Source organism: Aythya ferina (genome assembly GCF_964211825.1).
Source record: "Aythya ferina genome assembly, chromosome: 7".
Taxonomy (NCBI): domain Eukaryota; kingdom Metazoa; phylum Chordata; class Aves; order Anseriformes; family Anatidae; genus Aythya; species Aythya ferina.
Window position 1 is genome coordinate 34,676,981 of NC_140302.1, and position 13,702 is coordinate 34,690,682.

Here is a 13,702-nt window from a genome sequence, read left to right on the forward strand (position 1 = left end):
GCTTTAACAAATCATGTAAGTGTATGATTAAATTTATGCATGTTCTTAAGTACATATCATCAACACAAGATGACTATATGGTTTAGTGGTTTGCTCAGTAGGTATATAGGAAATGAGGCTGGAACAAATATTTATGGTTGTGAAGATGCTTTCAGAAAGGTACTTAGTGTAAAACTATATAATCCACCTACCCTGCCAGCTTGAGAATGGTGTGTTGTGTCATGAGACCTCGTGGTGGAGATATCCAACTGGTGGCCACAAGATCCTGGACCTATTTTCAAGTTCTCTGCTCGGTAGATCTTGTGTTCAGTCGTAGCACCTTCTATTGGCTCCAGAATGTAGCTTTTGTTTGCAAATACAATAATTCCCCTGTAGCACAAGAGAACAGAGTAAGATGCATGGCTTTCAAAAATGAATCTATGTTTGTCTTCAACAAAGTTACAACACGTTTTAATAATGACGGAATACGAAAAAGAAAAATGCTGATTTACAATGTCATGGCCGGGTGGAGCAGGAAACATCAAAGCTGTATATTTGTCACTGCAGCACACTGCACCTTACAAGAAGGAATGGCTCAAAGAAAATTTTCCTCTTCTGAAGTGTTGTGCTGTAGAGCAAAATTACATTTGTATTTTATGTGTTTTCCATTCTCCCAGTGATGCATTGCCATTGCTTACTAGAGTAATGATGTGCGGGCTTCTGAGGACCGGTTGCAAACAGTAGTGAACAAAAGCGTGGTGAAATGCTTTTATAAGAAAAGGTACAGAGAAAAAGAATTCATTATGATCTGCAGATACCTTTTAAACCAAATGCTGGTGCAAGCATCACATCTGCCAGATGAAAGATGTATCAAAAAGGATTATTAAGCTTTACATCATGGGACAGTAAAAAGAAACTCAGATATATTAACTGGTGGATTCCTGTTTAATGTATTTTACTCCCCCAAATAATAATTTTACTGTAATATCATCTGCTGAGAATCTCAAAGACTTTTTAACAATGGAAGCACTCCTGTCACATTACTGTCAGCTACAGTATGCAAAGAGGAAATAGGGGTTTAGAAAGATATTCAACACCTTGTTCCAAGAAACCTGTGGAAGACTCTGGGACACGTAGCCAATTCTAGGCTTCATGTGTTGTCTCCTTACCAAAAAATACACTGCCTGTATACTCCAGACCAAATAGAAGCTGTTCTTGGGTTCTTGTGCTGGGTTCTGCTTGATTGTTCTGAACTGCTACAGTAAAACGAGTTCAGTTCCTCCTGCTGGCATTAGGCTACAGAGATGCTCTGTCAGCTGAGCACAAGAAGAACCAATAGCGTGGCATGGGTGTCCATGGTCTGCTCATTCTGGGAATAAGATTTCTGGAAATATATGGCATAAAGTAGGATGATTTCCAAAAATACCACTTGAATTAATAGTCAGCTGGAGGAAGCAGCACAGAGTAAGTGACTGCTATGCTGTATATCCAAATGGCATGATACCGTAAGAAGACACAGGTTAGGTTTAGAGACAGGGCTCAGGTAGAAATTAATGTGAGAGAAAAGAATTTATCATTCAGTTTCTAATATACAAGTGTCATATCCCAAGCACACACCACACAGGAGAGTCCTAGATAATTTCTGCATTTAACTGGATATCCATTTTTGTTGGGTAATTATGTGACCAAAGTAATGGACCTTTTAAAACCCATTTGTTTGTTGTTAACTATGGATAAGCATTTTCTTATACAGTGTGTGAGGTATTTATCAATTGGAAAATGCACTGCATAGTGCACTGCACTACTGATTTTTCCAAGTCTTTAAATTAGGAAGGCATAAATCCCTGAGTACTGGCAAAGTTTCAGCAGTACCATTACAATCTACAGAAAAATCATATGAAACTTTTAATTGGCCAAGGTGTTCTTCCTCAATTCCTCTCTAGACATTGCTCTATACTATCTCTACACTTTGCTAAACAGCTATTATTTTTGGCTCATAGCTGGCTACATTTTATTAGTTTGTCTTTTTTTTTCTTTCATTTTTTTTTTCCTTTTTTTTTCTTTTTCTTTATAGGAGACATCTGCTCTTCTTATTTCTGTCTGTACTACAGCAAAGGTGAGGTACTACAACCATTGTGAGACCAGTATGTGTCTCCATAAAATTCTGCAGAAGGCTTTAAGAAAAAAAAAAAAAAAAGAAGAAAAAGAGGAAGTAGCCAGGAGCAGGTTAATGACACCATAAAGACTGATTTAAAAATAAAAAATAAAATTATCTGGAAAAAGCTGCCCTAGCTATTCAAGACTTAGAAAGATATGATGAAGAAACTCCTAATCAATTAACTGAAACTTTAGTTCCAAGCTGACAGCCCATTTCTTGCAAAACATCCTTCTCATCAGTTCAGCCAAGCCAACAAATGACCATTTCACTGTGAACTATAATAGTTAGAAGTCTGAGGGAAAGACTGGCAATCCACAGTAATACGAAAGCTGTGCAACAGCATTCACAGAAATAGCTCCAGTGAAAGAAGTGTGCTTTACTGAAAGCACACTTTTTTTCTGAAACAAGAATCAGTCTCTAATACTCCATCTGCAGCTTCCTTAGGACCCTTGGCAAACCAGGTAAGATGTGTAATATACCAGTCACAAAGGCATGCTGTGTATGATGAATGATAGCTGGAAAATCAGGCCTGATTTATCACAGCAACCCTTGTAGCTATAGCTAGGATATGCTATAGCATGACTGACATATGAGAGACCTCCAAGCAGGTTGCCCTGTGATTTGGTAACCTTACACCCTACAGTTCTAAGGCATTATTTTCAGATCTGCCTTATTCCCTGAAGAATTTAGGAAGCTCTGACAATATATCCTCTTTGCTCCAATAATCATCAACTCTATAATCAGCATAATCAAGTAAGGGTTGTCTCTCCCTTGTGTAATTAATCATTTTATTTTGGAAGCTGCTGGAACCAGCGATGGAGGCTGAAGTCCATTAGTCACTGTTTGAAATGGGCCAGCCTGGCCATCTCCCTTTACTAACAACTCCAAAACAACATATAAGCGTGTAGGTTTTATTTTTAATATTAAACTTCATCCTGCTTAAAACCTAAGCTCAAAAAAAATATATATTTTTTTTCTTTAATTATTTATACTAAAGTGGGCAAGACTTGATAGTATCTTTTTGCTAGATAAAGCTTACTTACTGGGTTTTACATCTTGGTTTCAAGAGTTCATAGCCAAAATACCCTGAATGCCACATTTCCAGCACACCCTCTAGTACATCCAGCTACTGCCTAAACTAACTAACAACTCCTTTACCTCTCATTTTCTTTTGCTGCAGGGGTTATGGACAAATGAACACAGACACCAGAGTGATTAATTTTGTTTTCTACTGAGCATGTGAGAGCTAGGGCAGCCTATTCAACTTGTCACTGAAACTCCCATCCCAAGGGACAGCATGAGCCTTTAAGAACACTGCCATCCTTTACATATGAAAAAATCCCATGCTAAAAAAGAAATCTGCAGATTCAGCATAAAGGAAAGTATACATTTCATTTAAAGCACCTTTATCCTTTGAGTGCTGCCTACAGGATATCTGCACCTGGCTTGTGACCATCTGTAATAAGATAATGAATATCAAATATGAATTATCTTGGCCAGCTCTCTGTTTTTCACTAATTTTCTTTTCCTAAAATTGCATTTTCCCCCATTGATCACTGCCAAGCACAGCACCTTAAAAATGCAACTGGTCAAAAATGACAGTTTCTTTTTTGGTGTGGCAGGATCAGATGAACAACACCTACCAGTCTTTCATTACTGAAAATTTGATATAAATAAAATAAATCCATAATTGCTTTTTTTTGCTTTTTTTTTCCCCACTTTTTTGTCAGGTGTTTCACAGAAGCCTCTGTTACTCCTATGCTGCTTCTGTGTATTTGTCTTGTACATTGTTCTCGCATGCTCCTGAGGCAGCCTATGTTCCCCCAAGACCAAGATGGGGCGAGTTCTCCATTTTTTCAGGAGGCATTGATGTTAAGTAATACAATGTTTTTCAAAAAAGGCAGACAGTATATTAAACTAAAAAACCCCAGCCAAAAATGACACAAGGAACTCCAAAGGGATTCCAGCAGCTCTGTGAACGCTCAAGCAGCAACTATTCTTTAAGACAAACTTCTGGAGAAATCTGTGAGATGTCTATCATTGCCTCTATCAGGAAAAAGACTACCAGAATTCCAAAGCTTATAAACATTTGGGGAAAAAAATAATATATGTATATATATATATAATATATTTTATTTGGTCTCCAGGTATCTAACTCACGGCACCTGTATTTTCTCTAGTCCCAAAATACAGTGATACCGGGAAGTCAGAAAGATCTCCCAAAACAGCTAAGCAGGAAAGACAAGAGACAAATTAATTCCTATCTAAAACAATCAAGCTCTCCTCTTCATCACCAGTAGCAGAGAGGGTGAAAAATAAAATCTATACCATACCGCATGTCCAGACATCAGTTCACAGGCTTTGAGCCAACTGGAAGCAGCTTCAGTGTGGTCTTGAGCCTGAGCTAATATTTTACTCTGCTTCTCAACAGGGTTTGAACCCTGCTCATGTCTGGTGCTCAGCACTGAATAAACCACATCCACTTTGCTGCTAATCAGCTCTAAACATGAACAACTCATTGGTATTTGCCTACTATACACCATTATATGCCACGTGGACACACAGGGACCATGTAAATGGCATGGGCTATGATGGGAACTCTCTGTCCATCTCAAAGAACAAGAAATTAAAACATAACTTAAGTAATGAATTTGTTATTACTTTGCTGTTTACCTTGCCAGGAATCTCTCATTTAGTGAAATGCAATTTGATAGAATAAATCCTTTACTTAAATCAGCAATAAAAACAAATGGGATATTTTTTTTCTCTTAAAAAGAAGAAAAAACGAAACAAAACCTAATGCAAGGCCAGCCGTATTTCATAAATCAATAGGCTTTAGGAAATCTCAAAATATAAATGGGATTTTTCTTTTCCAACTTGTCAGCAGAAGCAAAGGCTCTGCCAACATAAACCATCAATGCATACTTGTCTGAGAAATTGTGATGCTGAAGTAAAACTTGGCTAGGACAGCATTACATGAAACTGTGATATATTATTCTGCTGTAGTATAAGAGGAAAGTTAAGTAAATCAATAAATCTGATATTCATGAATGCAATTAACCATTTGGTTTTAATGAAGCACAAAGTTATACTCATTTCTAAACAATAATAATAAAAAGCCCTATTACCACTGGAAGAGGAATGTAGATGTTTTCAGTTTGTAAGAAATTAGTTAGACTAGAGTTGTCGTGCTTTCACACCACATACTGACACTGAGTCTGCCTCTGTCCCCAGTGAAAGACCATGCAGTACTCTTGTGCTACTTAAAGATCTATATAGTCTCCATTTCACAATTAATGGTACAGCTTCAAAAGAAAAGGGTCAGATCCCACAGTTCTGCCACAGATTTCAGTGAGTTTTGTCTGCATAGATAACAGAAGTGGAGCCTTGTGGCCCTGGAGAATTGCCCTCCAGCTGCCCTGGACAGAGGTACAGCAGTTACTCACTGCAGTGTTTCTCAATGTGTGTGATATCAGAAGGCGACCCATAAAGTGGTGGGGCATTTTTAATTATTTTTGCTATGTGTCTAACAAATTCACAGGCATGAAAGCAGACAAACAAAGAGGGAGAAAAATGTAGTGAATAAAACCTTCACTTTTAGCCTGGTTTAGTTAGTTGCAGTTAAATACATGTACTATTGGAATAACTGAGCAAGATGATGGACAGACTTTTTTTTTCCCTTCTAATACATTAGGTACTCTTTAGATATTTTCCAAATGGTTTGGTCTTTATTTAATTTAAAAGACTGGGAAATACAGAGAATGGGAACTGTACTCCTGAGGCAGAAGTACTCCTGTCTCTAACAATGTCCCCCATGCAGCCTTGGCCAAGCAATTCACCTCTGTCTGCATCAGCTCCTCACCTGCAAAATGGGTTAAATTTTAGTAAGCACACAAAATAATGATCTGTCGATGAAGAGCATCACATGAGACCCAAGCAATACCATTATACTGGTATACTGCACATCAGAATTCTATTAAAACAACAAGTCTGGCCCAAATCAACAAACACTAGCATCTCAAAGGGAGGTTAGAGCAGTAGCATTGGTTTCACATATTGCAGTAGTGGTAGAGGTGTTCTCTCTCAGACACATCATTAGTCAAATACATGTTTTATTCCAGCCAATGCCTTTCATTAACCTGAGAATATATTCTATAGCACAGCGTCGAAAATGTAGTCATACCCAGAGACTACTGTAGCATGCACTTAATCCTTTCTCAGTGCAAGACAGATGTGTCCAGAGTGAATGCATATTGGTCTGCAACTGATGCCTGGAATTTAAGCTGGGCGTTACCCGACTCAAAAAGGGTAATGCAATTCCTTGTCCACACTTGGGTGGCAAGAAACATCAATTGTGTTATCAGAGAAAGTGTCACATGTGAGCTTAACTGGGAGGATGACGAGGCAGACCAAGGACAGCAGAGAAAACTGAAGAAGGAAATATGTTGGCATCGCTACCCATCTAGTGAGCACATTTTATAACATTATGAAGCAAATGGTGTAGCCATAAAAGCAAGCTTGATTTAAACTTGAACATCACCTTGAGGTTTGGGACTTTTTCAAGTCATAAAATGTATGAATATATATATATATATACACATTTACATATAAATTTAAAACATTATTACTAATACATTAATAAGTATTTTTAATATTATTTACATCTCAATTATTTTTTATATAGTAGTGTATGTTATATATACATAAATGAATCCTGTCAGACACAGACTGGAGGGAGAAAGGGCAGGCTCAAATGACCAGATATGGATCATCTCTTATACTTCTAGCAGCAGCAGTGGTGCCTGGGGCATTACCGTGTACCCAGGGACTGTATGCAAAAAGTATTGTCAAAGAGTGGACATAATGTTCATCTCAGATCAAAGAAGTGATCCACAAGCAGTTTACCGTTTAAACAGAGAGAATACAGAAGCCATGAAACCCAGAAACTGAATGCTTTCTGATGTAAAGCTCAAAACCTCCAGTAGTTTCACGGTCAGATAACTTACAAACCATGTGAGATGTTTACATGAACTAAAAGCTCTTCAGAAAATATGAGAGAAAGCACACATCCAAACCCAGGCTTTTCTCAGTTGGGATTTTCTTCTAACTTCTTTTTTTGGATGAAATCTCTCCTTCTGTGGGGAAAATATGCTTGAAGAGGTATGAGGAATTATTATTATTATTTTTTTTTTCCCTCACTGGTTTCCTACTTCCATTGCATTGTTAAATAGTTGATGTCTGGAGTGCCGTATTTAAATCCCTTCTTCAGCTGACTGTGTCTGGGACAGTGAATTTGGCCAGGCCATTTGACAAATGGATGGCTGTAGTATTGGCGGCCTCATTTGGCATAGCTATGTAATCCCATTAATAATTACTGTGTCCTGCAGCCATATTCCCATTGCTGTCACCATGGACACAGCATCTTTCAGTCACTGATGGGGACGTACAATGACTGAATACTTTTATACATGTGAATGGGCTTATTATCTGGCAATTAGGTAATGCTGAGAGAGTCTTAAGATTTTCAAGAGCTTTCTGTTGCTTTGGAAAGAAAAGTCTTCCTATGAGATTTGTATCCCTAAAGTACCAAGGAGTCTCTGAGCAAGCACTCAGTATGTGCGTTTGGGCCTGCATGTCCCCCTGCCAGCCCCTGGCCTTCAGCACAGACCATGGAGGTTGTGCTCTTCTTCAGGCTGCTTTTTTTGTGTGTATGTGCCAGCTCCTGCACTCTCAGAGAAAGTAATAGGGGAAAAATCATTCAGGTGTATACAAATTTATCATAGATGTGTGTGGTGTCTGCAGGCAAAAATTATTTGTTAAATACTTGAAGAGCCTCTGAGCTAGATAAACAGAAGGGCATTTCCACAGGACAGGAAGGAAATGACTTTACTTGGTTGGTCACCTTCCCCTTCACCTTCCCACAAGCTTTGACAATCTAATTGGCTTTCTTATCCAGATGGAAGCCCCGGAAATCCTGATTACCCATTGTTCCCTTTTGGTACATTCAGCATATATTGTCTCCTCTCCACCATTCACCTCTTCCTCCTCCAGAGGAGCCAGCAGGACACAGACTGTGGCATGATTGTATTCCCCTCTAACCTGCATTTTAGGCTGCTATCAGTGTCAATCCAAGTATTTATGCCACTGCAATCCTATGTGAAGTGAGGTACTCGAATGTTGTGCCTGAGAGGATGTAACATAGCTGGAGTATGTGGGTGTCTGTGTTTAACAGAACTGAGTCTACCTTTCAGTTATCTTTATATTTCACTCCTCTACCTGTCTGAAAAACATAAACTAGTCAAATCTGTCTTAGTTTGCAGATTTCACACTTTATTCTTCCTGTATCTTGTGACAGGCAGGCTAATCACATTGTATTTATAAGCTAACAACGTGTCAAATGCCCAACCGTGTCTGTAAGAACTTATTGGTCATATTAACTGACAGCAGGGCTGCTCCAGCCCAGCACCCTGCCTCTGCCTCTGGCCAGTGGCAGATACTTAGGGGTAAAATGTAAGAACATAACAAACACCTTCCAGGAGGTATTCCCAGCTCTGGCAGCATGAGTGTCAGGGACACCTTTGGGTTTGTCAGTCCTGGAGAGGCTCCTCTCCCCAAATTGTTTCATCATGTATTGAATCTACAGATATTTTTGCCTTTGACACCCACCTGTTACAGTGAATTTCACAACTTCATTATAGGAAGGATAGAAAAGTACTTTCCTTTGCTCTAAAATTTCATTTGATGCCTCCTAATTTGGGGGTTATAGAAAATATTCAGTAATTGTCCCTTCTCCAGCATGACATTCAACCTAATTTTATCATACCCTTTTTCACCGTCATCTCCTTTCAAAACTGACAAATCCTAGTCTATTTTCCCTCCTTGGATAAAAGCTGTTCCATACCTTTGATCATCATTTTTGCCCCTCTGTGTATCTTTTACATATATAATGGATATAATGCTTCCTTTTCTGAGATGGGGATAGGGAAGGAAAAACAAGAACTGCATGCAGAATTCAAGATGTGAGTGCACTATGGATTTATAAAGTGGTAATGAGGGGTTTTGTTCTATCCTCTATTTCTGTCTCAGTAATTCCTATGATCCTTTTTGCTTCTTTGACTACCGCTGAGCACTCAGGCTTCAGAGCAAGCTAAAATGTGGAACCTCTTCTTTATGACTAGCTTCATGTCTTTTAATGAACTCTTCTAATCTGGGGGAACAGATGATTATTCCTACCCCTCCTCACCTGGAACAATGCCCAAGGTGCCTGTCTAACAGGAGCGGGAGGATATTAGTGCTCTGAGATTTCAGTGAGCTAACAGCTTGCACTTCCTTTCACTAGATGCTTTTCAGACATTTAAACTTTACCCTCATGTAACAGCCATGTGAGGTAGGTAAGAATCATTAAATGAATTTCACAGATGGGGAAACCGAGACAGAGAGATTTGTCCAATTCACTTAAAAACTGTCACAAAGCCAGGAACAGCCTCCCTGAGAAGGAGACCAGCATTTCCTTCCAGTTCTTGCTGCCAGCGAAATGGCTGCCCCAGGGACTGTCCTCTCCCGGGCCATGCAGCCACACGCTGTCTCATTGTGTACCCCTGCAGCTTGCTGTCCTTACCATGAAATGGGAAAAGTCCCTTCTCCACCAAGCTGGTGGGAGAGGACACCATCCTGTTCCATCCTATCCCATCCCATCCCATCCCATCCCATCCCATCCCATCCCATCCCATCCCATCCCATCCCATCCCATCTTATCCTATCCTATTCATAATTATTCTTTCAAGATCCAACAGCAGCAAAGGTGTCAGTAAAGTGAGCTGTACAGTAGTTTTGAAGTGTCCTATTTCTCCTCGTGTTATTTTAGACTGGATCATATGCTGTAAAACTTTCCACCCAAATTCTCAAAGGATGCATTGCTACAGTAATGTTTTGGTGGGAGAGGAATATTGTGACCTGTGGGCCATGTTCTGAAAGGTGCTCAGAGCTGTAGGGCCTCAGCGTAGCCATTTCAGCCCTTTGTTCCCAACCAGCTTTAAAGAGAGGGCCTGGATGGCTCAAGAAGCTGGCAGTGCATTACGAAGCTTTACAACTAGACACCCCTGGCTCAAATCAAGCACAGATGATGACTAGGAGCTATTACTATTGGCTACAGGCTGTGAAATGAGTTTTGTGGAGTAACTCAACAGGCACCCTTATCGCATGCTGTTATCGCTCATAGATGCTCTCTTGAACAACCTCAGCAGTGAACACAGCAGTTAAATGGGCATGGATAGTGAGATATATCCTCAGTTCTCCTGCTAGAGCCAAAGATCAGTTGTCATGAAAATTGCACTGAAAAAGATGCTGCTATGCTTTCTCTATGGGGAAGGAGCCTAATAAAGGCTTGTACTTTGAGGATTAATCTGCAATGGTGCCAGATGAGAGAAAAATGTCTCTGCCAGCATATGTTGCCTTGACATATCTTACTACCTAAAACTGGGAAAAGACTCTGTGAGCTCAACATTTGTAAAAAGAGAACGAGCAAATTAGAGAAGAAAGAGCATGCATTTATTGTGGGGAAGAGTCATTTGTCCTGAGCATTCCTAATTTATGAGGTAGCTCTGGAACAAGACACTGGTGCAGACCCTTTCCCACACAGCGCACATTTTCCCTGTGGACCTTGCAGCAATGCAACCCCTTTACCCATGCATTGCTTAAAGCACTGCATCATATTTTTGCATATAAAGAATGACTGGTGAATGCAGGCTGCCATGCTCTATGCAAAGCGTTAATTAGAGTAAGCTTGTGGAATACGCCTGATACGTACTGCAGTGCCCCCAAAATCCCTCTCCATATGGGAATGAGCCACTGGAACCCAACCCACTACAGCAAACAACAGGGAGAGGTGTCGTAGTAACAAACTGTTCTCTCTGCAGCTCTCCATTCCAGAGCTCTGGTATAATAGCCTTGATAATACCACTATTGCACAAAATGCAAAATCAAGGGAAAAAAGACTCCAGCTACTCATGCTGTTTGTAGATAAATTAAACAAACTCAGAAAAGGTTGCGACAGCTGGAAACCTGACAGGAAAACTGGGTTTTCCAGGGAGAACACTAGAGCCAATTTACAGTTAATTACAGTGATTTGGAACAGCTCTGTGAGTAAATACCACTCTCTGATTGTCCAAGTAAGGAAGATAATTGTTTCCTGAACTGTGTCCATTGTGTATTTAAAATGTTGTCAGCCTGTTCCTTTCTCCAGCTCAGAAGAGATTTTCTTTTCAGCAACATGAATCTGCTACTTTTCTGTTAACAAGTGGCTAAAATCCTAATGCTGAGCATCATACCTGCCATGAACGCTGTTTATTGAGCTCCACAGCCACATTTCTAAAGCAAAGCCTCCTAATGGCTAGGCTGTTGGCTGATGCATCCGTTCACAGCTGCAAGCAGTCCTGCCCTTGCTCATAAAACAGCTCTGAGGACCAGGAGGACTGGCCTGCGGGCCACAGGGCCATGGGGCACTGCCAGCCTTAAAATGGGCAACCCCGATTTTGCATTTTCTATTCCATTTTTCGCTTCAGAGCAACAAGATAAATGATTTTACAGAGGTTGTAGGACCATTTGAAAAATAGATTTTGGCACATTTTTAAAAAGGTAAAACAGAAACCTTGTGGGTACTAGGATGATTTATTAAGGAGCTCAAGCATTACTAAAACTTTGGCTCACCTGAGTCCAGAGCAGGTACTGAGGCTGACTGACGAGTCGGGGTACCCTTGTACATTGCCGTGGTAATAGCAGTGACCCTGATTAAAAAAAAAAAAAAAAAAAGAGAGCGAGAGAGAGAGAGAGAGAGAATATTATGTTGCCGTCTTGTTTTCTCATGGATTTCCAACCCCTGTATCTCAAAGCTATTTTCAATTTCAGGCTTCAACATTCAGAAGTACACTGACAGCATCTTTCCTGACCCACTAAATATTCACTGAATCAACAATCCAAGGGGTTCCAAAATGGAAACCTTGGGTGTGTTTATACCATAGAGAATGGGACCCATGTTTTTCTCTTATTTTATTTAAAGCTTCAATATAGAATATTTTATAAAATGAATCAGATGAAAAAATCAGCTGTCACATTTTACTACTTTCTATAGACACACATATTTATATATAAGATCATTCATATCTGTGTACATCAATAAAGGTAGCAATGTATAAAGGGAGGTATAAAAAAGTTAATTCCAACCCTACAGTTTGAGAAAAAAATCACAGAGTGATTGAAAGGAAGGGAAGCAAGTTGGAAAGGAAATCTTTTATTGAATTACCCAGCTAAGTGGCTGCATGTTATTAAGAGCAACCACGAATAAGAAGGTCTTCTATTTTGAGAGGCAACAATCCAATTTCATTTTGTGGCTAGGTTATTGTATTTCCTTAATAATCCACTGCTTGCAAAAGCACCCACAACAGAGATACTTTCTCAGCACATACACGTATCTGTCTGGAATCAAGGTTAATTTTATTGTTGACTAAAGGTTATATTACATTCCCAATTATGTGACAGACTGGAAAGCAATGATTGTGTCACGTCCAGCATTTCTTTTCTCATGGCTCCTTTGAATGCCACAAGGAAACTGAAAATACCATTGTAAAAGGTTCCTATCTTATTAGTGCGAGGGAAAGTTATCACTCATGCTTCAACCTGACAGTCACCTCACTGTGCCTTTTTATTACTTGGTTCATTCACATCTATCTAGCTGCATTAATTAACCTTTTCAGTGTTGGGGCATGGTTTTCACTTACAAAGCCTCACATAGCAGACTTCTAAAGACCACTTTGATTTTGTTAAAGAAAGCAATAACCGTGAAAACGCTGGGCAAGATGGAATGATTCAGATATATATTTTCTGCAAATGAGGTTATACCATGAAAAATATTTGTTTAGAGCATTTGTATTTCTAATGTGAGCAACTGAACACAGCACAGCAATATCTGACTTTCTTAATACAAGTCTCAATAGCTTTTCTCGGTGATCAGAATGACAGAAATAGGGTAATAGTGTTTTACTCTTGGGTATCTTTATCACCAGTGCTCATAAAGAGCCAGCAACCTGTTAGCAAGGATAAAGCGACAATGAAATGGAGGAAGTCATCCAACTTTTTAGACACTTCAGTAACAATTGCTGTGGATGTCAAGGTTTTCAGCATGAGTAAACTATTTCACTTTATTTTAATATTGTCAGCTACATTCATCCAGTTGGTAAGAGAGAAAAAACAATAACCCCCTCCAAACAAATACTGACTTTCATACAGTGACCTTGAAACAGTGCAAAACCAAATACAAAGTAGCTTTATTCATGTCACTTAAATTAAGTACAAGGCAGAGATGCAGTTCAGAGCTCTTATGCTGCCAGTCTTTGGGGTTTAGCATCACTGGTGTTAACCAAAGTACTCAGTGAAACAGAAAGGGCAAGCTGATATCTCGTCCTATACAGACTGCTGCTGCAGAGAGCTGTCTTTATCAAAGAGTGAATATGGCAAAGGTCCGGATTGCTTTCCCTCTCACACACAAGTTGTTATTTTATTAACTTTGAGCTC

At 39.5% G+C, this 13,702-nt stretch overlaps 1 protein-coding gene across 1 annotated transcript in view; it reads right to left on the reverse strand.

Moving 5' to 3' along the window:
* The window catches only part of ADAM12 (ADAM metallopeptidase domain 12), a gene marked incomplete at its 5' end in the record, with an annotated part of 183,204 nt that overhangs the window by 66,686 nt on the left and 102,816 nt on the right, over positions 1–13,702 (reverse strand). Inside the window, 2 exon segments of the mRNA XM_084526031.1 lie at positions 192–369; positions 11,843–11,919. Coding sequence (XP_084382157.1) covers positions 192–369; positions 11,843–11,919 — 255 coding nt within the window.